This window comes from Peromyscus leucopus, chromosome 8b (genome assembly GCF_004664715.2).
Source record: "Peromyscus leucopus breed LL Stock chromosome 8b, UCI_PerLeu_2.1, whole genome shotgun sequence".
Classification (NCBI taxonomy): Eukaryota; Metazoa; Chordata; class Mammalia; order Rodentia; family Cricetidae; genus Peromyscus; species Peromyscus leucopus.
In genome coordinates, this window is record NC_051086.1 from 25830911 (window position 1) to 25857515 (window position 26605).

Consider the following 26605-nt stretch of genomic DNA (forward strand, 5'->3'; position numbering starts at 1 on the left):
CAAAATGGCACAGGGAGAAAGCAGGATACTGAAAACCTTTTCTCTTTCCTGCAGGTTTTCACGTATACCCCCTAAAATCCAAGAGGATTTGTCCATGGATAAAGAGCTATAGGCTATCAGATTCTACAAGTTCCCAGATATTTTTGTATGTTATCCCTTTAAAAACAACCAGAAATAAAAGTCTTTAAGCGTTTGGAGGCATAGCCAGTCATCACATCGCCTGCCGCAAGGGTCTCAAAGCAGAGAATGGCAGCTGCTAAGGAGTGTCCCCTTCCCCTGGTTTACATGTCTGCCCCTCCATCCCTGATGCAGGCAGAAAGTGGCCTTTACAGTAATGGTACTTGAGTGTGAAGACCTTAGGATGATCCAGAGTTCACAGCTAGGAAATACTGCATCTTTAGTCCCACTAAAGAGAGGCAGGAAGTGACGGCAAGGGGTACAACTGCCTGGGACCTGGGCCACAGGGTGCCCACATGTCAGTAGACCTTCATTTCTGTGTGGGTTTCTGTGGAGCTCTAGCCCAGCACCTAGGTCTCAAGCTGGTCCCTTGCTTGTTTATTATTGTTTGTATATGTGTGGAAGGAAAAGTGAGTGCCACATGTGTGTGTGCCCACAAGCCAAAAATGCTGGATCCCCTAGGGCTGGAGATATAAAGAAGTAGCTGTGGTTCTCTAGACCTAGGTGCTAGGAGCCAAACTCAGTCCTCTGGAAGAACATTACTCACTCTTAACCACTGAGCTGTCTGTCTGTCTGTCTGTCTAATCCCGTTTTTGTCTTTGTTTTCTTCTTTATTTGTCTGACAGTAGATAGTATATGTATACATGTGTATGAGGGTGCATGCTAAGAGACCAGAGAGGACGACACTGGGTGTCCTGCTGAATCACTCTCCACCTTATTTCCTTGAAACAGGCTGTCTCTCTGAGACTGGAGCGAGGTTGTCACCAGCAAGTGATCTTCCTGTCTCTGACCTCCACAGCACTGGGGGTACAGGTACACATGCAGCTACACCCCGCTTTTTATGTGGCTGCTGGGGACTTAAACTCAGGTCCTCGTGCTGTGATGCTATGCGGCAAACATTCTTACCCGTGAACTCTCTAGCCTCCCTTATGGGCTTTTTAAAATATGTTTGAGTGTTTTGCCTGAATGTGTGTCTGTCTGTGTCTGGTGCCCAAGAATACCAAAAGAGAGTGTCAAATCCCCTAGAACTTGAGTTACATGTTTGTGAGCCACCATGTGAGTGCTGGAAATTAACCCTCTGTCTTTTGGGAGAGCAGCCAGCTCTTGAAGCGTCCAGCGTCTCTCCAGCACCACTTGTGGGCTTTTTAACAGTGTTGGTGGCGTTTTCCCAAGGCAGCTTTTCCCCAGTGACTCCCTGCTTGGTCCCTAGTCTCCCCACATCCACCCTCATCTTACCCAAGGATGCACTCCAAAGACATAGTGGGTCAGACACATGAGTGAGAAAGTTGCATGTCACCCCAGACCTTCTAAGCAGCATCCATTCAGAGTCACAGCAGACATTAGTCTTAGACTGTCGTATCTCGATCCACTTTACCCAGGGACCTGGCAGATAGCAGTAGCAGTGAAAGGCAGAGTCAAGGAAAGAACCAGCGAGCGGAGAGTAAAGCCGTGCATGCCACCCTGGCTGTCTTGGGCTTTTGTAGGAGGCCACAGGGCTGATTGATTTTCTTTCTTTCTTTCTTCCTTCCTTTCTTTCTTTCTTTCTTTCTTTCTTTCTTTCTTCCTTCCTTCCTTCCTTTCTTCCTTTCTTTCTTTCTTTCTGTCTGTCTGTCTTCCTTTCTGTCTTTCTTTTTTTTTTAAACTGTTTCCCAGCATCTCAGTGTGTGGTGAGAAAACGTGAACACTGCCTGGCCAGAAGTCTGAGCCATGGCCTCTGAGTGAATCTGCTAATGAAAGGCAAGCTCAGAGGAGCCTGTGGCCCTCAGCTCCCTATTCACGGGGAAGGCCGTGGCAGCTCTGTGCTTCCTCACCTGGGGTCCTCCCCTGGACTCAGCGGAGCACCTCTGTCCCGGGCTGAGTCCTTAGCTATGCTCCAGACTCACACAGCACTCGTCCCAGGAGCTGTCACAGGGCACCTCCACAGGCTTAAGATGGGGCTCAGGACAGAGCTTGTGCCCAGACAAGGGGCAAGCAGGCTTTGCCCCCCACTTAGATAGGCCACTCCTTGTTTTTCAAAAAGAGCGTGCGGACTGGTAGTAGGTAGTGCTAGCCTGGCATTCACAAAACCCTGCCTTCTGTCCTAGCACTACCTAAGCCTATCACGGTGGGACATGCCTGGAATCTTGGAACTTGTGGTAGAAGCAGGAGGATCAGAAGTTCAAAGTCACCCTGGGCTGTATAGCAAGTTACAGGCCACCTTGGGGAGACCCTATTTCAAAAAAAAGGGGGGGTCCACATTTAAAACTTCAGGCAGTAAGTAGTTTATGTCAAAATCCAGATACCCACCTTCTTTTTAAGAATTGGAAATGTACCCCTCTGGAAGGGGGGCTGTGTTCTTAGGCTGCAGGTCGCAGCCCCTGCTATCTCCCAGGACCCAGGTTGGCACGCTGTGTTTCCCTGACAGAACAGAAGGGCTTCTTAGTCTCCAGGTCTCTGTGGAGTCAGGGCAGGCTCTCAGCTCTTCCCGCCCTCCTTCACTTGCTTTGCTAGCCAACCTTGGAAGGTATGTGATCTCCCCCGGGGAGCCACAGAAAACTCTGGGGAGAAGCAGGGAAGCCCCTCTCTGGCAAGCTCTGCAATGGCCAGAGCACTTCCTTTTTCCACTCTTGTAGAAACCAGAGTTCCACTGCTTAGAAAAGGAAGCTTGACAAAGGGCACCGTGTGGTAGCCTCTTGTCAGACTGAGACACTTCTGAAGGCAGCAGCTGAGTGTTCCCTGCTGCTGCTTTCAGGGCTGTGCCTAGAAAGGCTTCCAGGGATGCAGGCCTCTCGGTGATGGTGGGCCCAAGAGCCCCACCATGCTGTGGTTTTACCCCAAGCTGGAACTCCTGGGAAGCTCAGGTTAAACACTGACATCAACATGCTATGACAGAAGTCTACCTGCTGTCACTTTCCCTTGGCACGCACCCTGATGGGGGCCTGGTACCAGCTGCTTTTGCTGTAGGGCTTTAGGGCTTGCGTCTCTGGTGGTGGGCTTTGGTTTTCAAAGGGAAACAGTACAGACCCACCTGAAAGTGGTGAGTCCCCGGTGGTCTGCAGGGAGTAGCCCTCCCTGTGTTACCGGAGTAAGGGATCCTTGGAGTGACTCCTGAGCTGAGCAGGACTGAGTGAGTGACTCCTTGCACTTCACCTTCTGAGAGGCCCCTGTGGAATCCCCTATACAGAGTCAAGCCAGTTCCACAACTCCAAAAGGGCACGTGCTTGTTAACCCGGAACAGTGACGTTTTAGTCAAGTACCCGAAAGGCGACATGGGTCTGGGCAGGTCACAGAGACCAGTGGCCCTGCTTTCCTAGAAGATGAGAAAATGTTCAGCTTACCCACCCCTAGCCTCCAGTGTCCCTCTCTGCATACTCTGCAGTCTCTCGTGGCCTTCAGTTCCAAGGTCTTAGTCCAATTTTATAATCTGAGTTCTGGTGTGAGCTCAGAGAGAAACTCAGTCCCTCCCCTGGATTCTACCAAAAATTCCCCTCTACCACAGAAGGAAGAGAACATATCCTGAAGGTCTGAGTTCATAGGTAGGGTCACCTGCCCCTCCCCTTTTTCTTCAGCACCCCACCATGTCCAGATCCCTTCACCCCACCACTACCACCAGCCCCATAGACTCAGGCAGTTTTCTCCCTATCAGGTCAGAGCGAGTGCATAGTGTGACCAGGATTAGCAAGGCATTCCCCACAACAATGCCAGATAAGGTTAGCTTCAACTACAGAGGAAGTGCTAGAAGAGAGGTTTATGTGGCCCTCAGGGAAAAGCATCATGGAATTGGGTAAGTAAGGGCTCCATGAGACATCAGGGACCCCAGCTCCTCCATGCTCAGTGTTCTTCCTTCCCTCATACACAGTTCCCCCTCATAGTCAGGATGACTGCTGGATTCTGGCTATCACATCCGTGTTCCAGGAAGCAGAATAGAGGATGTACCCTCTTTCCTGTTGAAGAGGCTTCTTGGAAATCCCACATGCCACTTTGATGTCTGTCTCATGGCCACAACTCAGTCACATGGCCATGCCTAGTGGCCAGGTTCTGTAACTGCAGGAGTAATAGGAAATAACAGCAGTATCAGAAATATCCAAAGCCTCCTGGGCTCAGAAGACATCAGGTGCTAGCCGCTAAAGCGACGAAAGTTGTTCAACAAAATACTAGACGTCTTTGCAGTCAAGTTTCTCATGCACTGCCCAAATAGGACAGGTCGTCTGGGGTGGAGAGAGAACTTTTGCTCAAACTGGAAGCCAGCACATAAGCTCCGAAGGGCCAGGAAGGAACCTGTACAGACAGAAAGGAGACAAAAGGGAATTGCAGTTTGGAGGAATGGCCCAGCAAATGCAGAGGACTGCAGGCCAGCCTAGGCTGCTGGAGGAGAGGCTCCATTTCCTCCCGATCGGTCTGTGGTTCAGAGTGTCTCTGTGGGTTAAAACTCCCTGTGGATTTGTCTCGGAATCTAAGAATGGGGACAGAAATGAAGTTGAATTGCCACAGCAGAGTCAAATCAGGTCAGCAAGGAGAGGGCAGCTCTGTCACCTCACTCTAGTTCAAGTTGTGTCAGGACAGGGCCCTGCAATGCCTGGTCTCTATGTTTTCTAAGGCAGCCGGGCAGGGTAGTGTGGAATCTCTCAGTGTTATTGTACGCTAGTGTAATAAGCAAACACAGATGAGATATAAGCTAGCTAATGCCCTGTAGACCACCACCACTAGTTCAGGTTCTGAAATCTCATGAACCTGGTTATTAAAACTGAGAGCTAAAAGCAGAAAGTAGAGGAAGGGATTCATCCCAGGTCTCAAAGCCAAAGTGGGCAGATCTTGGACTCAAACCTGGGATTCTGATTCCATGCACAGTATTCCTTATGTCATTGGGCCTAAAATAGAAGGCTGACCTTTTGGTGGTAATTTTGTTCTTGATAAATGCTGGAGAGCTGTTCATTAGTTCACATTCCCAGAATCATGGCAGAATGGAGTGGAGGAAGACAGGAAGGCTACAGGCCCCATGCAGCTCAGGGATCCTGCAAAGCAAGGGGATGGCTTACTATTGGCATGGGTCCATCTGCTTGATCCTGCTGTGTGGAAGTTTGTCCAGGTCCCGAGAACTCACAGGAAGGGAGCCAGAGACCAGAGTGGCTCATAGTGGGTGGTACTGCCAGGCCTGCGTGTGACCAGCTTCCAGGTGACTTCTCTCTCCTCTACCCTCTTCTTTCCTGACCTGAAATAATATTCACAGGGCTGGGGATGTGCAGTGCCTGTTGAGCCTGCTCAGGACCCTGGGTTTAATCTCATCACCACATAAGCTGGGCATGGTGTCACAGGCCTGTAGTCTCAGTGCTCAGGGAAGTAGAGGCAGGAGGTATTTTCAGTGAGATCAAGGCCAGTCTGAGATACATGAGACCCTGTCTCAAAATAATAGAACTTAATGGTAAGGAGCGTAGACAGTTCAGACAAGCCCCCGAAGACATTCTAAACCACCCATTCCTCTCACAGCTTCAGCCCCTACTCTGCTCTGCTCTAGGCAGGGAGGAGGAAACCCTGCATTTTCTCAGTAGGAGTGTGTGGACATTCTTTTGCTAACCTTTCCGTACCTGCCACGTCTTGAGCACTTCCCTAGGCACTTAATCTTGCTTTCTGACAGCATTTTTACCAACAGTGGAGGCTTTCATCATTGGCTGTGTCAGAATTCATTGGCTTTCCTCCAGCTCCGAACACATCCATGTCTTAACCATTCCCCACATTACACTCCTTCATCAGCATGTGGATCCCCCTCATGCACACACACCCACTGCCGCCCCCACAGCCTTTGGTACACATCCGAGAGCTGTTCTTGAGACAGACACAGGGTGAGCCAAGCTTGTCATCAATAGAAAAGACCCTAGGGAGCCTGTGTGCCTGTTAACCATCCCATGATCTCTGGCTTGTCTATGTGTTTGCAAGGACTTGGCAGCCCTTGTGTGTTGACACAGACCCAGAAGGCCTCTGGCATCTCTGCTGTAGCTAGCTCATCCAGAACTGCCTTGCTGAGATGAAGCAAGAATTCTGAGGTCTAGGCCGCAGGCATGGCATTCATCTGCAGTTCTCTCCAGGGTCCACACAATCCCCCAATATGGCAAGTTAGTGTGGAAGAAAGCCCCCTTGAAACTGCAGCATGTGGGGAGAATGGAGAGGAAGGAAGAGAGATTTGAGCAGCAGCAGAGGGGGGAATGTAAGCCCAGCACTTGTACTCAGTAGATCCTGCGAACTATGGCAGACGGGGTTGGGACCCGTAGCCTGATGCCATGAGGTCAGTCTGACATGACAGACGGAAAGAGCCATCTCCTCCTCCATAAGCATGCTGTGGCACACACGCGCCCACACAAACACATGCACATACCATAAGTAGATAAATAGGAAAATGCTTTTTAAATAACAAGGGTACAGGCTGGGGATCTCCTTTTTCTGTCCAACTCTAATTACATGTAAATTTTATTACCAGTCTAAGACTTGATGCCGACCCCCAAATGAAGAACTGTCTTGTCTTCTTTTCAAAAGACCCAGGGCACCCTGCAGGCTAGGCAAGTGTTCTCCCACCAAGCTCTGCCCCACCCAGGAAAGGACATTAGTATCGGGCTCGCTCATCCCCCATGAACCTCACTCCAGATAAGTCACAGTGACAGCAGACCTGTGTCTTCAGAGACCCCCAGGGCCCCAGCTTCCATTCAGGAGCACACAAGGCTGAGTCCCAACCCTGTTCAACACTCAGCTTGTGTGTGGGGGATAAATCAGCAGCTTGGGAAAAGCCACCCGACACTTTGATTTGTTACAGAGTCATTCATTTTCAGGGCAAGTAAACAGCTTGTAAACTCGGGGGGTTACCACTGTAGGTGATTAAGAAGTAAGCAGCTATAAAGTTCATTGTCCCTATGGAATTCTCCTGAGCAGTGTTGGGATCTGCCAGATGTTCGCAGTGTTTCCTCTGCTGGCTTCTCCTCCAGCCAGGGGCCTATAGATGAGGGCAGGAAGCACTGCCTTCCAGAAAAGAGCTCCTGCTTGAGACTGCCCACAAGGCCCCATCCACCTGCCTTTGCCACAGTTAAAGTCGCCTGCCCCTACCTAGAACCTGGCCCAGGATACCAGTGAGCTTGGTCAGTTGAGAACAGTAGTTCTTCATGAACATTGTACAAAAAGCTGCTCCTTGGCTAAGTGCAGGGTCCCAGTGAGGCTACAGGGAAGGGGTATGTAGAGCAGGGCTCCTGTCTATAGACGACATGAAGGAAGTGAAGACGTGCAGAGTCTTGCCTGAACCCCACCCCCACCCCCACTGACCAGTAAGTTTCCACAGGGGCCAGAACCTGCTCTACCCTTTGTACTACATGGGGCTGAACACACTGCTCCCGTGGAAGTGTTGTATGCTTTTCAGTCCACATGGTCTCCCTGACAGTGATTCTACTCTGTGTAACCAGGCTACATTTAAACCAAGTTCCAAAAGTTTGTCCTCCGAAGACTTTACTTGATGAGTTAGTACTTCTCTTGTTGGTGTGGCAAGCAGCTTAAGGAAGGTCGATTTGAGCTCCTGGTTTAAGGGGATACTGCCCATTATGGTGGGGAAAGCCTAGTGAACTGTAGTGGCTTGTCACATTGCATCCACATTCAGGAAACTGAGAGGTGAATGCTGGGGTTCCTCTTGCTGCCTCCTTTTTATTCAGTCTGGGCCCCCAGACCATGAGATGGTGCTCCCATGTTCAGAGTGGGTCTCACTCCTCGGTTAAACCTCTCTGGGGACACTCTCACAGATAGGCCCGGAGGAGTTTCCATGGCAATTCCAAATCTAGTCAGATTTGCTGTCACACTTATCAAAAGGCAGTGGCCAGCACCTATGTTCTATGCAAGTAGAACAGGCTGGTCCTGAAGGGCCTCCTGGAGGAAGTGTCAGGAGCTGGAGGCTCCAGCAGTGCAGAAGGAGCAAAGTGAGGCTGGTGCTGCTGAGTGTGTTCACAAAGAGTGGCCAGGAATGTCAGGGTACCCTTTCTGTTAAGGGACTTGCCCCTGACCCTGTCTTACTTACTATAGCTCTGACCGAGGGAGCAGATGCAATAAAGTCTGTGGAGCACCAGCTCCAGAGGCTGCAGTGGAAACCATATGTCTGCATGGGCTCATGGGTTATCGACATAGTTGTTCCTGGGACTTTTCATGGCTGTAGAGAAAAAAATCAGATGTTGCAGCCCTTTGGGAGGGCTGAATGTAAGAGCTCAGAAGCCCCAGTCTGTGTGGAATGTGAGGCAGGGGTACAGCTCCTGGCCAGCAAGACTGAGCTTCATCATAATGAGGTACTTTTTGGGTTTGGAGTTTTTGTTGTTGGGTTCTCTCTTGAGACAGGATCTTACTATATAAACCAAACGGGCCACAGATTCAGAGATCTGCCTGCCTCTGCCTCATGAGGGTTGAGTGTTGAGATTAAAGGTGTGTTCCACCACACCCAGCATAAAGAACACTTTTCTTTAAAAAAAAAAAATTAAGATTTGCCAGGCAGTTGTAGTGCACTCCTTTAATCCCAGCCCTTGAAAGGCAGAGGCAGGCAAATCTCTGAGTTTGAGGACAGCCTGGTCTACAGAGTGAGATCTAGGACAGGCACAAAGCTACACAGAGAAACCCTATCTCAAACAACAACAGCAATAATAACAGTAAGATTTATTTTTTTATTTTATGTATCTGAGTATTTTGCCTATATAAATGTATGTACACCATGTGTATGCCTGGTACCCACAAAGGCCAGAAGAGGGCATCAGATCCCCTAGAACTGGAGTTACATGTCAGGTTCTGCAAAAGCAGCCAGTGTTCATAAGAGTAAACAACCAGAAATAGACTGAGAGACTGCAGTAGCCACTCACCTGCTACTGAGAAGTGGGTTTCACCACCCAGAGCTAAGTATCTCTAAGATACTTAGAGAGCTAAGACCCTCACCTTGTTGTGTGGCCACAAACCACGGCGCCTCCGCGCCTGTGAGTGGCTCTAGGGTGGGCAGTTTGCGACTGTCCTCGACTCTTCAGCAGACCCTCATTACTCCTGAGCCTGCCCTGCCAGGACTGCCAGGGCAGAGTGGGTCCCAGTTGGGGGGATGACAGTCAGGTCTCTCCAGCTCCTAGCTTGCCTTCCCTTTGGCAGAATGAGGCCCAAAACTCAGCCATGAGGATGCTGGTCTCCCTGTGTGACCTTTCACAGGAGCCCTGAAGCCCCAAAGCAGAGTCAACCATTGCTATGGCTACAACAGACACCACAGCCCTGCCTTGGCCTGGTCAATGGCAGCTGTCTCTGAAAGCAGCTTCACACATACCCAGCCAGATTAGCCCCTGACCAGAGAGATCAGCTCATTCTGGAAAATATGTCAAGACTCACAGAGAGACAAGTCCAGTACAGTTGTCTTGACATGGAGGCCCCCATGCTGCCTCTGAGGCAAAAGCTAACCTCATGTCTCCAACTCATCATGGGGGTGGCACCCCTTCTGCAAAGCTAGTCCGCGCTCTTCTAATTAATCATGTTGCATACTGTTGTCTTGCAGGCTTTGCTGTGGCCCAGTGCATAAACCAGCATAGCTCTCCGTCCCTGTCGTCACCATCACCACCATCTGCCAGTGGGAGCCCCAGCAGCAGTGGGAACACCAGCCACTGTGACTCAGGGGGCTCTTCCTCCACACCCTCAGCAACCCAGAGCCCAGCAGGTATTGGCCGTGAAATATGGGAGGCTTTGGGAGGACCTTTGGTTACCCTGGGGACCCTCCCCTCTGCTGTGACCTCTGACCTGTAGCTCCTCCTCAATGGTGTCTAGAAGACACTGCCACTCAAGGGTGTTCTTTATGGTTGACCAAGATGGCATCACCCACCAGCTGGGTTAGTGCCTGTTGGGTGGTCTGCTCTGTAGGGCTATACACAGCTATAGGGGGAGGCACCAGCTAGGCCTGGCCTAAGTGGCATGTCATCACTTCTATGTGTATCACGAGGAGGGGTCTTGTAGGGCGTTTACCCACCACCCCACAGCTCCCCAGAGTTTCCTCGAGTGTGAACAGCAGGAAATATTAGATAGAAGGATTTATATTGCGGAAATAAACAGATAGAAAATAAAGGATAGACTCGAGAGGACCTGGAACCTATTCCAACGGGACCCGACTGTCTCTGCCCCAGGGTATTTATAGAGACGCCAAGGGGTGGAGCAAAAGACCTCCTCCCCCAGCACAGCCAAGTGCAGACCATCTCAGACACCTGCGCTCAGGCCCGTGGTCCTAATCATCCTCCTCTATGCGGAACTGCTGGGTAAAGCCAGGAACCTGAAAACGGGCTCCCACAGGGTCTCTCAGGCATGACTGTGTGAACCCTGGGAGGAGGAGGAATTGTGCCCCTGCTGATTGTGCCCCAACATACAAGTTTCCTCTTTCAGTGTTTGGCATTGTCTAGATGTCACACCAAAGGCATACCCTGCCCCTCTTAGGGAGTTCATCAGGGCAAATCAGGGTCACATCTTGCTGTCCTTTAATATACACCAATTCAAAGGCCATCAAAGAAAGAGTCCATAAAGTGCAGTCAGACTATAATGCCTCAGCCCCACCTCCACCTGCCTCATCCTGGGCTCTTATTTTAATGAGCAGCCTTCATACATGTGTCTGTCTGTTCTGCATCAGGTCGCAGGGGACAGACACCAGGCTTGAGAAGTGGGTTTCACCACCCAGAGCTAAGTATCTCTAAGATACTTAGAGAGCTAGGCCCCTCCCCTTGTTGTGTGGCCACAAACCACGGCGCCTCCACGCCTGTGAGTGGCTCTAGGGTGGGCAGTTTGTGACTGTCCTCGACTCTTCAGCAGACCCTCATTACTCCTGAGCCTGCCCTGCCCTTGATTACCACAGCCCAAATGTAGCCAAAAGGGCAGAGCTAAAATAGGGACAAGCCAGTGCAGGGTTTCATACTCAGCAGCACTACCCCATGATCTACAGGGGACCCATGTCTCTAGCCTGTACCCCTCCATGCCCTTCTCTATGCCTCCAAGGTCTTATCAGAGCCCTGCTCAGCATGTCTTATGAGGCACCTATCTGTCCTCTTGTTTAGTTATGGATAAGGAATCATGGGGAGGGCCATGCCAGGCAAAGCCCATGGTGCCATACCCATACCCTTGGGACCAGTGTCTTCCTGGGTATTATATACTTCTCCCCCTGATACTTTCAGTTTTTGTCTTACCAGCAGAGGTTTGAGTCACCCTCAAACCTCTGTGGCTCAGGGGATCCTAGCTCACCTGGGCTACCCCCACAAGGTACTTTTTCCCATCTCTGTTGATGTCACAAGGCCCAGGCAGGAAGGTCACCCTCAGGTCCACCTCACTGGAACCTCTTCCAACTCATCGTCTGCTCTTCTCCTTGCTCCAGGCTAGGGGGAAGTAATTCTGGACTTATTTGGAGGTTAGCTACACATCCAAGCAGTTGTCTTGCTACTCACAGGCTCACAGTGGGAAATTCAGATGCAACATCCTTCAGAGCAAAGAACAGCTCCTGGGGCCCCTGCCTTGGTCTCGCCTTGCTCTAGGACAGGAGTTTAGGGTTGTATGTTCATGTGCTGTATGCATACTTGCTGACCTGCACATTTCTGTATCTACATATGAATCCAGACACTCCTGTTAGCCAGCACTCCTCGGGTGGAAGGTCTTTTCCACATAGCTACAGGCACCTTTCTGCTGTTTTTAAGGAGGCAGAGCCAGCATCTGAGTGAGCAGGTAGCCACATACTTCTTTTCCAACACCTAAAACCAGAGAGAACCCCTGCTGTCCCAATCAACGCTACAATGTGCACTTGTTATTTGTGCCTTAGCCTTGTCATCCCTCGGTCCCCACCATTCCCTGCCCAGTGCCAACAACATGTCTTTGCATCTCACAAATCCAGGGGCCATTAGCCAGGCTGTCAGATGGCCAGGCAATTCAATGAATAAGTGACAGTCAGGACCCCTGAAGTGTCTGCTCCCTTTCACTGTATCCCAGCAGGCACACCAGCCCCATTTTTATGTAACGTGATAGTAAAAGCCTGAGATTGACCTACCCATCCACTTCTGTCCATTCCACAGTAGCTCACCTCTTTCAGAAAGCCAACCTAGCCAAGAACTATGCTTCATTCTGGTGGCAGGGATCAGATGCCCTGAGATGGAGCTGTTGACCCTGAGAAGAGCCCACAGGAGCCCATGAGCCTCTCTGCCTCAACACTCCACTTTCAGCCAACACCAAGTACATGCTTTGTTCCTGAATGTCCAGCCTGACCAGGTTGCTCTCCCCATGCCTATGCCCTATCAGGCTGTGCTGGGGGAAAGCCAAGGACAGAGAAAGGGGTGGGGGTCCCTCTACCAAGTGTCTGAGTTTGACTATAGCTCCAAGTGGCAGCCCGGTTTGTGAGGCTCAGAGAAGATGCCCTACATAGCCTACTAGCCAGTTCTTAAACCCGACAAGGGCTGCCACCATCTGCTCGAGGCTCTGTCCTTGGATATCCAGCTGCTAGTTGGATGAACCTGAGGAGCCTCTCCCCACATCATTCACCTTATTCCTGCTGCACAGCCTGTACAGTTATGGCCTTGCCAAGAGTCCATTTATCCTCAGAGTAGTTTTGAGGGTGTGGTACTAACACAGAGCATTGCTGACCTTATACTTACTGAACCTCCCAGAGGCCAGGGAGTTCCTTAGTGTAGAGAGCAGTAGCCAGGCCCCTCAAAGCCAGGATAGCAAACTCCAGAGACTTTGAGATACCAATGCCCCACTGCAAGGACAGGTATCTGGTTGGGAAGGTGTATGATTGATGCTATCTAGCTTGTGAGAGACCAGTTTCCCATTTCTGCTCCATGGTGTTCAATACTAAAAAAAATGTACAAGGGGCAGATCACAAAATACAGCTACGTGGGAGGGTTAAGGTCTAGGGCTAAGTAATCCAGCAGGGCTAGCTCTGGGTCCCAATACCTCTCTGTCACTTTTAAAATAGCCAGAAGAACAAATTGAAATATTCCTGATCCCAGAGAGGTGCCCGAAGTGATGGTACTCCTCTCCCTTGACTCGATGACCACACATTATACATGTGTCAGAACAGCACACCAGACCCACAGGTAACAGACACCAATTACACCAGTCTGGAAGGAGTAAAGAGCTGGGGAAGACTCATACTTTTCTGGCATTTCTCATGGTCTGTATAGGTTCCTCCCCGGCCCATGCATGGTCACCTCAGTGTATGCCACCTATGCCTGGGCACCTTGCCTGGGCGCACTACATAGACACCTCCTCCCTGAGGCCTCTCCTCCATTTGAAAACACAACAGCCCTGACAGATCATGTGACTTACCTACCACACTGCCGTTAACAGATGGGAGTCCAAATGTGAACCCTATCCGTGGTGACTCCAGAACCATGTTCTGCCTTCCAAAACAATCCAGCAGAGTATGGGACATGGCCCCTGAGTCTCTCAGATACCTCCAGGGGTACGCCATAGACCTGGGCCGGAGTTTGAGTCCCGAGTGTCACAGCTGTCCTACAGCTGTCCTTCATCATACACAGTTGCCTGTGGGCACAGCCCCAAAGCCACAGTCCCACTCATTGAGCCTGGGAGCACGTAGTCCCAAGTAGCAGATGGCTGGGCCTGTGGGTCCCCAAAAGCACAGTAGATCCTAGAGAGCCACATTTTCTTCTTACGCAAGCTCATCCCCACACTAGGATGAAAGAGGCCGATGCCCGGACGGTCATTTATGTATCTGCTTTGTCCAGCTAGGTCGACCTCACTTCCTGCCTGGCTTTGAAAGAGACTCACGTGTATCCCCAGGATGGATATTCTCAGCCTCTTGTGGGGCTCCAGCCAGTGCTCCCAGGCATCAGTGGTGCAGGCTGCCCATCCTGGCTAGATGGTCTTGAGGCCTGCCCCAAGACATTCCTCTCCTAGATGGCCTTGCACTGCCTTCTTTCCCTGATCTGCCTCACTGCACTGTCCTTTCCTAGGCCAACGGGTTCCTTCTGTGCACAGACGTTAGGGACACCGAGTGGCAAAGCACGTAAACAGGGGCAGACAAGGCCCATCAGATGACCACAGAGAAATGTGTGCAGTTGGAACTCACAATGAGGGACCAGGCAGGGGCTCCACCAGCCAGCACAGATCAGCTGCCAAAGGTTCTTGTCTTCCTAGAGACGAGACCCAAGCAATGAATGCTGCCAGCCAGGAGTCCTGAGGAGCAGGTGTCTGCGTCTCACAGTCCCATTGGGCCCTGACCCTCTCTCTATCTTGTCCCAGACAAGTAGAGTCCTTTCCCCCATCTCCCTAAAGCTTCCCTGCAAATCGTGCCCTTCCGAGTACAGAAGCCGGCAGTCTGTCTTTGAGAAACAATGTCTGTGCCTCTTGACCAGGGCCTCTGCCCAGAGTGGTTTTAGAACCTGCAGACCCAGCCCAGACTGGGACCTCAGCCAAGGGAGGTGCCCTGTGGAGTCAACTGGCGTGCTATGCCCACAGTGCCTGCTGTGCCCCTCAGACACTGGGTCCGTGACCTACTGCCGTCCTTAGACAGCCCCTTTCGTGTCTGGCATCCACATGAGCTAAGTTTTACAGTTTCTTTGTGAGCATCTTTGAGGAGGAAGACAGAAAGTGTTTATTGGAAATGATGCTAGTAAAGGTCAGGCTGCCCTTGTAAATGTAAATGTCAGCCTGTGCGCCACAACCACCACTGGCCATCCTAAGGGCTGGCAGGCAAAAGAAAGGGCTGGCTTCTGGGGACCCAGTGTTGAGCGCCTCCATGACCTCTGACCCCAGGCTCCCTTCTTCCCTGCACCTTCTCTGAGCATCCCTCCTTAATTTTTACACTGAGGTTCTGGACACTCAGTCCAGTGGCCCTTTAAGGGCAGGCGCTCCGGGGAGAAGGCAGTGTTGTCTTTTCTCTGCAGTGCTCTCTTCCTTTTCCTCTCTCTCTCTCTCTCTCTCTCTCTCTCTCTCTCTCTCTCTCTCTCTCTTTCTCTCTCTCCATCTCTCTCTTTCTCTCTCTCTCTCCATCTCTCTCTCCCCATCTCTCTCCATATCTCTCTCTCTCCCCATCTCTCTCTCTCCATCTCTCTCTTTCTCTCTCTCTCCTTTCTTTTTTTTTAGTGGCAGAATAGACCCGACATGAAGTGGACAGGCGTGGCCGTCCTCAACATGGTGTCCCGTGGTGCTCCCTTGCCCTCCACTGTGCTGTGGCAGTACTCTTAGCTCTCTGCTCTTACAGTGTCTCTGAGAGTGTGACCCAAACACACCATGAGCCGTTCCTGTGTTGCTGTCCCAGCTTGTGCATTCCCACTGAGCCACTGGGTGCCTGTCTTCCCATTTCCTGCTCTGTGCCCTGGTCCTTGGTTCCCAAGGTGGGGCTTTCCAAGTCCTCCCCTCCCCCAATGTCACTGTGAGTCTAAGGTGAGTGTCAGCACCTCCCACGTCCCCTCCACGCCACCCTCCCCAGGGTCACTCTGGTTTGGCTTTAATCCTCAGACCCTCTTTCCTGCAGACATTTCCTCCTGTGTTCCTGTCTTTCTGCAGGCCCAGATAAAACTGACAGGCACTTTTGTCCTTTTATCCCTGTCCCCTGATTTTTCTGACAAGACCAGAAGTTTTCAGTGACCCGAATCTTCGCAGCAGGATTGGACCTTCTCTGTCTCTAATCATATCAAGTTGAATGAGTGAGGGATGAGCTGTAGCTCAGTCGGCCACATGCTCGCCTGGCATGCACAGTCTGAGTTCCATCCCCAGTACCACATGAACCAGGTCTGTGTAATGGACTCAGGAGGTCGAGGCAGGAGGATCCAAGGTTCCAGGATTCTCTTTGGCTGTGTAGCAGAGTCTGAGGCTAGCCCTGGCTATGTGAGACCCTGTCTAATAAAAAGGAGAAAAGCTGTATAAATGAACAATGTTTTTCTTGGATCTCCTGACTTTGGCTCGTCTTGGGGGACAGCATGGATGTGTCCTGTCTACGTGGTGGGCTGGCAGTCTGGGTCACTCCAGCCACAGACTTTCTCCCTTTGTTCTTGCTAATGCTCAGTGTCTGTCACTGCTGTGTCTCTCCACCTCACCTTCGCCGTTCCATTGTTACAGGCTTTCTATGATCTGTCCTGTGTTTTCCCTCTAGTCAGGAGTGGCAGGAAAGGACGCCGGCGAGTGTTCAGCCTGTCGGAGGCCGACAGTCACGGCGGCCACTGGGTTTAGTGCTTCGACCAGCAGCTGCCACGGCACCTCACGCACAATCAAATCAGGCAGGTCTCCTTCCGGAGCCCCCCTGGGCCAATGATATCCCTGCCACATGCAACAGGGTCGGTGTGAGCAGGGCGGGAAAGCTGGGCCACACCATCCCAATCTTAGCTTCCCTAAAATCAGTTCTCTTCCTTTCTGTCCTCTGTCTAAGGCCACACCCCCACCCTCTGCCCCCAGGTCCTTCCTTGGTAACCTAGAGCATTGCAGTTATTCCTAACCACCTATCCAACATCAGGCTCAGTGTAGTCTCAGAGTAAGCCCTGAGCTGGAGGCATTGTCCACACAAATACATGCAATTGACTAGAGAATTGTGAGCTTGTAAAAGCAACCTAGAATGTTCTTTCCCAGGCCTTGGCCAAAGCTAAGCAGCAAATGCAGCTGCTATCCAGGCCCAATGCTACCTCCTTGATGGACGCTATCTTTCCCGTGCCCCAGTCACTTTAAACATCACTAGGAGAGGGGAGCAGCTGGGCTTTCCTTGTCAGAGCCATGGCTGCTGCCATCCTGGGACTTTCCCCCATGTGCTGACAGTGGGTGGCAGCAGGGTCCTTCACTTTCTTTTCAGTTTGCCTGCTGACCCTCTGAGCTTTGCGTCAGCGTGCTACATGGAGCCCGCACTTCCTTCCTTCCCTCCTTCCTTCCTTCCTTCCTTCCCTTTCTTCCTCCCTTCCTTCCTTCCTTTCTTCCTTTCTTCCTTCCTTCCTTCCTTTCTTCCTTCCTTTCTTCCTTCCCTCCTTCCTTCCCTCCTCCCTTCCGCCCTCCCTCCCTCCCCCCTCCCTCCCTTCCTTTCTTCCTTCCTTCCTTCCCTTTCTTCCTCCCTTCCTTCCTTCCTTTCTTCCTCCCTTTCTTCCTTCCTTCCTTCCTTTCTTCCTTCCTTCCTTCCTTCCTTCCTTCCTTCCTTCCTTTCTTCCTTCCATCCTTCCTTCCCTCCTCCCTTCCGCCCTCCCTCCCTCCCCCCTCCCTCCCTTCCTTCCTTCCTTTCTTCCTTCCATCCTTCCTTCCCTCCTCCCTTCCACCCTCCCTCCCTCCCTCCCTCCCTTCCTTCCTTCCTTTCTTCCTTCCATCCTTCCTTCCCTCCTCCCTTCCGCCCTCCCTCCCTCCCTCCCTTCCTTCCTTCCCACAGCACTTGCCTGCCTTTCGAGCCGTATACAGCCAGTCCATATCATTTTTCTGGAAGCTGTCACTTGCCTTACACAGACCATGAGGCCCTACTCTAAGCTGTAGAGCCCATCTGTGGAGGTCAGCCAATATACTTCCTAGTGCACTCACAGGCAGAGGCTGGAGGCCCCCAGCCTCCTCTCTCCATATGGCTCTACCTCCCAGCCCATGTCCAAACCCCTCCTTTCCAGTGCCCAGTTTGTAGCCGTTCTGGAATCAGCAGAAAAGAGATTCCGAAGGTCCAGCGGGTCACCTTTGCTGCTCAGCCTTTGACCGGAGAGTGTCCTTGCGGCACTTTCCCCAGGAAAGCCTGCCCTCTTCTCCTTCTGCCCCTTTGGTTATGTGAACTTGGTGCCCATTTTCAAGAGGTATTCCCAGTATAAACCGCAGCAACTGAAGGAGGGAGCAAGAGGGCATTCTCTCTTTCTATTAAAATGACTAGGAGTATTTTTAAAGTGAAAAAAAAAAACCTGCCCTTTTAACAGAGTTGTTACTTTTCTAAAGACAGCCATTTGCCTGTGTAACAGTGTTAGTTGTCTTGTTTAGTTTGATGGCTTTGACTATGGTCCTTCTGCCTTCCTGATTATTCTCATCAGCAAAAGCCCCATAGAGAACCCCGAAAGAGGTAAGGATCCAGGAGGGCAATGCTTCTGCATCCCGGTCCCTCCAGTACCAACAGCAGCAGGACAGTTCCGTGTGCAGTGAGTCATTCCAAGCTGCCTAGCCATGAACTCCTCATGGAGGAGTTCCAAGGTAGGCTCAGACCCATTTGAAAACTTTCATAGAGATCCCTGAGTGCCACACAGAGACGGCAGGTTCCCACAAGGTCACAACAAGGACCCATGTGAAGCCAGCCCAGCTCACAGGCGTTGGCACACAATGGAACGAGTTCGTGGAAAGCCGGAGAAAGCAGCACTGACGGCTGTGGGAACACAGCACTTCTGGGCTCAGCTCGCATGGCTCTCTCTCTGCACCGGTTCTCACTGACACCCACAGCCCCTCCAGCAAGGATGGGCCCAGAGCCACAGGGAGTGGCTTTCTCCAGACCTCCTCTCACTCACTCTCTCTCCCTCTTCTTTTTTCTCTTTGAAGAAAGGGCAGGCTATACCTCAGCTCAGTGGTAAGAATGTTTGGCTAGCATCATGCCTGAGGCTCTGGGTTTCATCCCCAGCAATACAAAAAGCGAAAGTAAAGCCCTTAGGAAAGAACTGACGAGGCCCTTCAGACTCCATGCTCCGGAGTCTGGTGTGCCCTGGCGGAGTTGGTGTGCACTTTCCTTCACCTGTGGCTCCTCTGCTCTCCACCCCATTCTTCATGTTGCCTGGTTTTATTTTGTTCTTCATGCTTCCATCCTTTGGCTCTGTGTTCCGTTCGCTTTTCTGTTTTATTTTGGCTTAAATGAGAAAACAAAAATTAATTCAACCAGAATAGCATTGAAGCAAAACAACATCCCATATGCCCCCTAAGTCTCCTCACGTGGCTCCAGGGGCTGGCTAAATAAACACCATCTTCTGTCGGAGGACAGTTAACCCTAAAATCCATCCAAATGTAAATGCGCAGCCCAAGTGACTCTCCTAGCACTTCCTATCACGGTCTGAAAATGGTATTTCTCTTGAATGCCACACATCTCTGGCTGACTCGTCATTGAAAAGCAAGTAGCCAGTAGTGTGTCTACTTGCTACAGGGTTTATAAACAAACAAACAACAACAACGAAAACCATCTGCTGGAGGCTCATGGCTCCTCTTCATGGCCCTTGTGGGAAACGTCTGACAGTCGTGGCCTTGACCAGCCTATCCCCTTGGTGGGTGCTGACTCAGTGCCTGCAGACGGCAAGGCCAATGACAGTTCAAGATTTTAGAAACGAGAAAGTTCTATCAGTTCACTTTTAACCATTGCACTGGACTCCTTGGCAAATATCTCCAAATGTAGCCTCTGGGAATAGCCTGGAGTTGCAGGTGTAGCCCAGGCTGTTTGCATTCCATTTACATTTTGTCACCAGGCAGTTGGCCCAGACTTACCCTGCACACCAAGTGCCCAGGCCAGGTTTCACAATCTACAGGTTGATTTCACAGGAGGCCTGAGTTTTCCCTGCTGTTACAAGTCAGGCACCCAGGGTCCCAACACACTCCCCTAGGCCTAAGTAAGATGAGACTTAGCAGCTTCTGGGTCCCCAAAAGGAGTAGGTGGAACCAGGCCAGGCCCTAATACCAGCAATCTCCCCACAGGTTTTCTACCTTGATGCAGGACAGGAATAGCGGGTGCCAGGTGTTTACAGTGCCACCAGAGCTGACAGTATCTCTGCTTTCCTTCCCTAGATGCCCCCACAACTCCGGAACAGCCTCAGCCTCACCTTCTAGACAAGGCGGTGATTGTGAATGAAGTGGAAGTCAACTCCAAGCCCAGCAAGAACTTGGCTAGGAGCTCTGAGGCAGAGACCATGCACCTGTCCCCCAGCCTCCTCCCTGCGCAGCAGCCTACCATCTCCTTGCTCTATGAGGACAGTGCTGACACACTGAGCGTTGAGTCGCTGACCCTTGTGCCCCCAGTCGATCCCCACAGCCTCCGAGCCCTCACTGGCGTCCCCCAGCTCCCCGCACTGGCCACAGCAGGCACAGAGACCCCAGATGAGGATACTGTAGACCCAGAGCCTGCAAGTTCGGCAGAGCACTGAGTGGGCACCCGGGGACCTCCCTTTGTGTGTGTGGCCTGCCGGCAGGGACTCCAGGGCAGTCTGTGACAGCAAGACCCATCAGGAGCACCCACAGTTCTCCATGGCCTTGGAAACTGTCCCTGACACCTCTTGCTGCAAGACAGCCATGGACCATTGGAGTTTCTCATTTGCTTTGACCTCTTCCTGAGCAGGCTGTGTGTACAAATCTCAGAGACAGCCTCCTGTGTACAAATGACGGCATTCATTGGCCAGCTCAGAGGGGTCCGGGGCCGTCTCTGATCCTGACAGCCCCAGGGGCACCCTCCTTCAGGCAGCTCCTTGTCTTCACTCGCAGTGTGCGCGGAAGTGGACCAGGTTACTGTGGTAGCGCTCTATAGAGATGCACCTGGATAAACATCTCTTTGGGGCTATTTATTTCTGGTTTTGGCAACAGGTGAAGAGATTTACTTAAAAAGAGTATTTGGGGGAGGGGCAAAAAGAAAAAGTCCTCAAACCCTAAGGCTTGGTGTCACATAAGAAGTGTCAGCCGTTAGGTCCCCCTTGTGTAGAACTTGTCTGTGTTTTTATTCTGAAGTTGTGGCTGTCACTTCCTCTCTTCCTGAATGATACTTGTTTCTCTGTCTCAATCCTACAAGTCTGTGGGATGATAAAGTCTCTCCCTGAAACATTCAGATACTTCTGAACAAAAAGAGACCTGAGCCCTCTCAGGCCATATGGAGCAAGACGGCCAACTTCTGTGCTGTCATGTGACCTGGGTGACATCTGCTCCCTGCTCAGGACACCACTTCGGCACGGCTTCCAGCAGGCTTGCTACCCTCTCTCTTCCTCTAAGAAAGATCCATTGGGACCATGGAGGTCCTAGCCCACGTGGCCATGACAGGAGTCAAAGGCACAGGAAGTCATCCTCAGATGTAACCAGCTTCCCAGTGTGCATATGGATGCCCACCCAGAGGCCCAGCTGCAAATCAGATGACCCAAAAGCAGAATCTTCCTCCACTGCCTATTTCTGCCACTACCACACAGCTTGTTTCGGTATGAAAATCCCATTCTTCTAGGCATATACCAGCAAAACCCATATCTTCCTGTCAGCCCCCAGCCTGCCTTTGCACGCAGCCAGCCAGTTTACGATTCATGGCTCCATGGGAAGGCCTTCAGTGGCTTTCCTGCCGATGTGGCCTCACCCAGTGTCGGCGTCCCCTTGTGGGAGGCACGTCACCATCTGCACACCCCAAGTCCTTGCCACCCTGTTCGGCTCTCACCTCCTGCAGCCCCGTGCTCCCCAGGAGGGACTGGTGTCCATGTGCACTGGCTTCTCCGGTTTTTAAAAGCACTCTGGTGGGCGTGCCCAGAGGCAGAAGCTCCTACGGCCTGGCAAGGAAGGCTGTCCCAGGAGGTTTAGCAGAGCCCCTGGAAAGGGAGATGAGTGATGGCACTGAAAAGAAGGGCTCTCTGGGCCCCCACAGCCAGCCCTGGGTATTCCTTGGTCATTCGCGGGGAGGGCTAGACAGAGGAGCAGGCACTTTGGGGTTCGAGATGACAGTTGCTAGGACAGCATAAATGTTATAAAATGCAAGTGACTCTCCTCCTCCTCCCTGCAGTGCGGTCATGAGAGAAATGCCTGCAGCCACCCCAACCCACCCATGCAGGTGGGCTCCCCCTCTGTGACTAGCCTCTTCTCTGCACTCAGGAGGTTCCAAGGAAGGGGAAAGGCTATGACCAAGGTGGTCAGCAAGCACTGAAAGGACAGCTGCCATGGAATATTCACCAAGGACAAGCCTGTCCCCCACAGCGTGGAAGATTGTCCCCAAAGGCTTCCTGTAGCCAGGCACCCAGGGGTACCTCCAGGAGAGCAAACGGGAACTTCCTGTGAGCGGAGCTCCTTGGCCCATTGCTGATGAGGTCCTGGAGGAAGCAGCTAGCAGTTTCCTCACCTAGCTCTTGGTGGCAATGGGCACAACCCAATCCTCAGGAACACCCTACTAACTTGCCAGCTGCTCCCCAGGCAGACCCAGCCAGAAAGAATATTAGGTCTCCCCGGTCAGCAGGGAGGTAGAACTGAGAGGTACCAGGTCCAGAAGGGCACAGAGCTGACCTGGAGGTCCCAGAGTCAACCTTCAAAACCATTAGCCTTGTCTCTAAGGCCATGCACACCATGCCTGTCCTGGTCTCTCTCCCTTCTGTCACTGCCCCGGGGCCTCCATCTCTGCTTTGACTATCACCATAGAGAAACGCAGCACCGCCCCGACCTGTTTGGAGGCGGGGCATCAGGACCCTTCCCCCAGCTCAGACTCAGTGTAGTGGTGAGCTCCCTGTCTGGTGGAGGTGGTGGAAGAGGCCCCCAGAGCCCACCCTCTGCTATTGCAGCCAGCCTAGCACCCTCCCAGAAACTTGCATTGCCAGGGCTGGATGACTGCATCCCTCCCAAGGACAGCACTGGCTTTCTCTGTGGCCTCTGACACGCACAGCTGTAAATAAGGCACGGGTAAACCAGGTCTGGTCTTTTGTAGATGCAATAAATATATTTCACGCAGTACCAATGGGTAGAAGGTTAAATGCGTCCTCCCTCCCTCCCTCCGCTGAAGCTGTGAGGGGCAGGGCTGGGAAGCTCTGGCCAGGGAAGTGCCTGCTTCTGCCAGCAGGATTTAGACTTTGGGGATTGAACCCAAGGGGGCCTCGAAAGCTAGAACTTCCTTGTAAATTGGAACTTGGCAATAAAAAGCAAAACCAATGGTCCGGGAGTGAGGCCTGCTGTTCTTCAGCACCATGGCAGTAGGCTATGCCACCCCGGGGAGGGCCACCGAACTCCTGAGCTGCTACCACCCATCAGGTGCAAGGACCGGAGACCTCACTGCCATCTCCAGCTCTGCTGAGGCAGTTCTGGGAACAGTCCTATTTGGGAAGGGCCTACCCACGAAGGGGGACAGGATCTTGGGTTTGCTCTGCCTCAGCTGCTCCAAGCCTTCTGCTCTCCGTCATGTGATATGGGCTGGTGAGACCCTGCCTGTCTGGATAGGGACAGGAAGGGCTCCTTACCTGGGACAGCCAGGTAACACTGGTGGTCACAATTCCTGCATACCCCAACATGTACCAAGATGAACCCTGGAAATCCCTGGACCTAGAATAACAGGTTTCTTCATAGCTTCAGATGCTCTGGCTTGAACCTAGCCCAGAAATGCCTGGGAACATAAGGGTCTTGACAGCAAACCCAAAAGGAGAAGCTGGACACCCAACCTCATACTGGGTCCTTACAGGAAAAATGCAGCCCACAGCACAGCCTACTTCCTCTTCTGGCCTATTCTGTGGTTGTCCTGATTCCTTGGAAGCCCAGCCATGATGTCTGGGCCTGGGGAGGCTCTGGGGTCCCTTAAGTGGAGTTCCCAAGTGGCCTCTGCTCACTGGGGCATCAACCAAAGGCTCACCTTCAGCCTCCTTTACCTCACAGCAGCCCTGCTTGGTTCTGTGGTCATTCACATGTCTGAATAGCTTCAGTCTATGGAAGGAACATACTGGAAAGATGCAGGAGCGCGGGTGACCTAGGGATGGACAGGGGCCAGGGACAGCAGTTGTCAGGGGGTTCAGCTATCTCCCTGCCTATCCTGGGTCTCCAAGAGCCAGGCCCTCAGGGGTGGAGAGATCCGGGTGGGGGGTGGGGGCCTTACCCCATACTGTCCTTGTATACAGATGAGGAAACAGGAGGTAGGCCTCGTGCAGTCATCCTGATCCGAAACCTGCATGGCAGAGGTGCAGGTCCCCAGGCTGGGACAGGAGGAAGAGGGTTCAGCAGCATTTCACAGACATGGATACATAGTCCAAAACTAGAAGCACCTCCCAGATCTAGTCATCAGGATCCCTACAGTACCCCCACTGAGAGCCCTTAGCACTCTGGACTCAGAGGAAGGGCCCACTCGGGGTGGGCCCAGAGCCCACCTTACAGTGCTGTGGTTGCTACCCAACAGCTTGCTGCTACACCCACCCTCCCTCACAGCTTCCTTCACCCTCACAGCAGCCCTGCTTTGGGCATGTGGGCATATGCATGTCTTGGTAGCTTCAGTCTAGAGAAGGAACTTACTATAAGTGAATTCAGGAAGGTAGCCTCAAAGTTTGGAGAGTTAGGTGACTCCTAGTCAGTCCTAGTGGCTTGGTGTGTGTGTGTGAACATCCATGCTTGTGTGTGGAAGGTGGAAGCCAGAATCAGCCATGGTTGACATTTCTCAGTCACTCTCCAGTGGGTTTGTTTGGAGACAGAACCCGTCTCTTTGCCTAGAGTTCACTGCCTAGGCTGGCTGGCCAGCAGCAAACCCCAGGAATCCTCTCTCTGCCTCTCCAGCATCACCTCGCCTAGCTTGCATATATACATGGGTTCTGGGCATTGAACTCAGGGCCTCATGCTTGCAAGGCAAGTCCTTTCCCAAGCACTTATTCCCCAGCTCTTTACCAGTTGATCCTCTCTGGAATCTGTCTAATCCCAACCAGGACTCCCCTGTGGCTTATGTGGTGCTCGGGACCAGGCACTTACCATTCTCCTCTTGTGTTCTCACCCCGAGACTGGAGGTGTGCCCCTGCAGATCAGCTCCTGTCACTGTCTCCTTGGAGATCTCTCCTAGTGTGTCCTGCCCACTGCAGGCAGGAGGGGCAGGTAAGGGCAGGAGGCAGCATCCTGCCTGCCTGCAGCAGCCTGAGTCCCTCCCTGGAGGGAAGACCACATCCCAAGCAGCCCGATAAGGAAAGCCCCTTCTGCTTCTGCCTGCCCCTCCATGGCTCTTCAGGGTACTGGGAAAGAAGCCTCAAGGCCTAACATGCTTTTCTCCACAGGAAGGTGGGTTTGGCATAACTAGACACTTAGGGTTCCCCAGGAATTCACTCTGGGGTACATGATGCCCAACGGCAAGCTTGCATACCTTGCTCTCCCCTGGGCAGGCCATGGTGCCCCAGCATCGCCCTGCTCATGGTTCTACCACCCAGACTACCACTGCATTTACCCACTGCCATTAAGGCCCTAGGTACCAGGCTCTGCGGTTAACCTGGCACCTGGGCCCTGCCCCTCTTCTGATGCTCAGCCTCCCCTCCTGACAGCAGCTGCACTCATTCAGACACACCCGTGAGCCTGACTCTCCTTCTCAACCTAGGGTACTGAAGTTGGAGGTCGCACCTGGGATAGAGGACCCTGCCTTGCCTTGGTCCCAGGCTGTGCTAACACACTCCTAGCAGGGTGGAAATGACCATAGAGGCCACAAATGCAAGCTTAAGCTCAGCACAGCACAAGGAGACCCCATTCTGTGCCTCTCTCCCAGTTTCTCATGCTCTGTAAGCCTCAGTGTCCTAATGGGTGAGTCGCCAGGCTCTAGGTCCATGGTCACATGACTCTGGGTCTCCATGCCTCATAACCCTCTCCCTCCCCTGAAGACATCAGTCACGGGACAAGGACCCACCCTGATCCAAGATGACCTCATAACATCCTCAGCCTGCTGACATCTGCAGAGACCCTAGTGCCAAATAGTCATGACCACAGGTTCCAGAGATTAGGACACAGGCATGCCTTCCCTAGACAGTCATGATTCAGCATGCCAACTTGCCAGGAATGAACAATGCCACACAAACAACCCAGAGGACTCACTTTTGGAGTTGTTGGAGTTTAGCGGTATGTGATATTTGCATTTGTGTATGCTCATGTGTTTGCAGATAATGTGTATATGTGCACGCATGTGTGTTTGTGCATCCAGTGGAGGCCAGAAGACAACCTCAGGCATTGTTCCTCAGTGTCTTAGTTAGTGTCACTATTGTTGTGTCACTATTGTTGTGATGAAACACCATGACCAAAGCTACTTAGGGAGGAAAAGACTTATTCAGCTTACACTTCCACACCACAGTTCATCATCAAAGGAAGCCGGAGCAAGAACTCAAGCAGGGCAGGAACCTGGAGTCAGGAGCAGATGCAGGGGCCCTTAAGGGGTACTGCTTACTGGTTTGCTCATCATGGCTTGCTCAGCCTGCTTTCTTAAAGACCCCAGGACCATCAGCCCAGGGATGGCACAACCCACAATGGGCTGGACCCTCCACCATAAATCACTAATTAAGAAATGCCCTACAGGCTTGCCTACAGCCTGATCTTATAGAGGATTTTTCTCATTTGAGGTTCCCTCCTCTGATAACTCTAGCTTGTGTCGAGTTGACATAAAACTAGCCAGTACACTTAAGTACTGTCCACCTTGATTGTGTTGATACAGGGTCTCTCACTGGCCTAAAGTTCACCAATTGTCTAAGGTGGCTGACATGCAAGCCCCAGGCATCCTCCTCTCTCTGCCTTCACAGCACTAGGATTACAATGCACACCACCATGACCAGCTTCTTTGTTTTCTTTTTCAATACAGGATTCTCTGTGTAGCCCTGGCTGT

General features: G+C 52.0%; 1 protein-coding gene across 7 annotated transcripts in view; it reads left to right on the forward strand.

Annotated features, from left to right (window-relative positions):
* Clec16a (C-type lectin domain containing 16A) overlaps positions 1-22946 on the forward strand; it is a 215872-nt gene extending 192926 nt beyond the window's left edge. For 4 of the 7 annotated variants that reach the window (XM_028872890.2, XM_028872892.2, XM_028872893.2 and 1 more), the window contains 2 exons: positions 9686-9844; positions 19858-22946. In XM_028872890.2, coding sequence (XP_028728723.1) covers positions 9686-9844; positions 19858-20213 — 515 coding nt within the window. In that variant the 3' untranslated portion in view covers positions 20214-22946. Of the gene's footprint in view, positions 1-9685; positions 9845-16261; positions 16386-19857 lie in introns of all 7 variants that reach the window. The other 3 variants (XM_028872894.2, XM_028872895.2, XM_028872896.2) reach the window with 2 other exon arrangements.
* The last annotated feature ends 3659 nt before the right edge of the window (positions 22947-26605 follow it).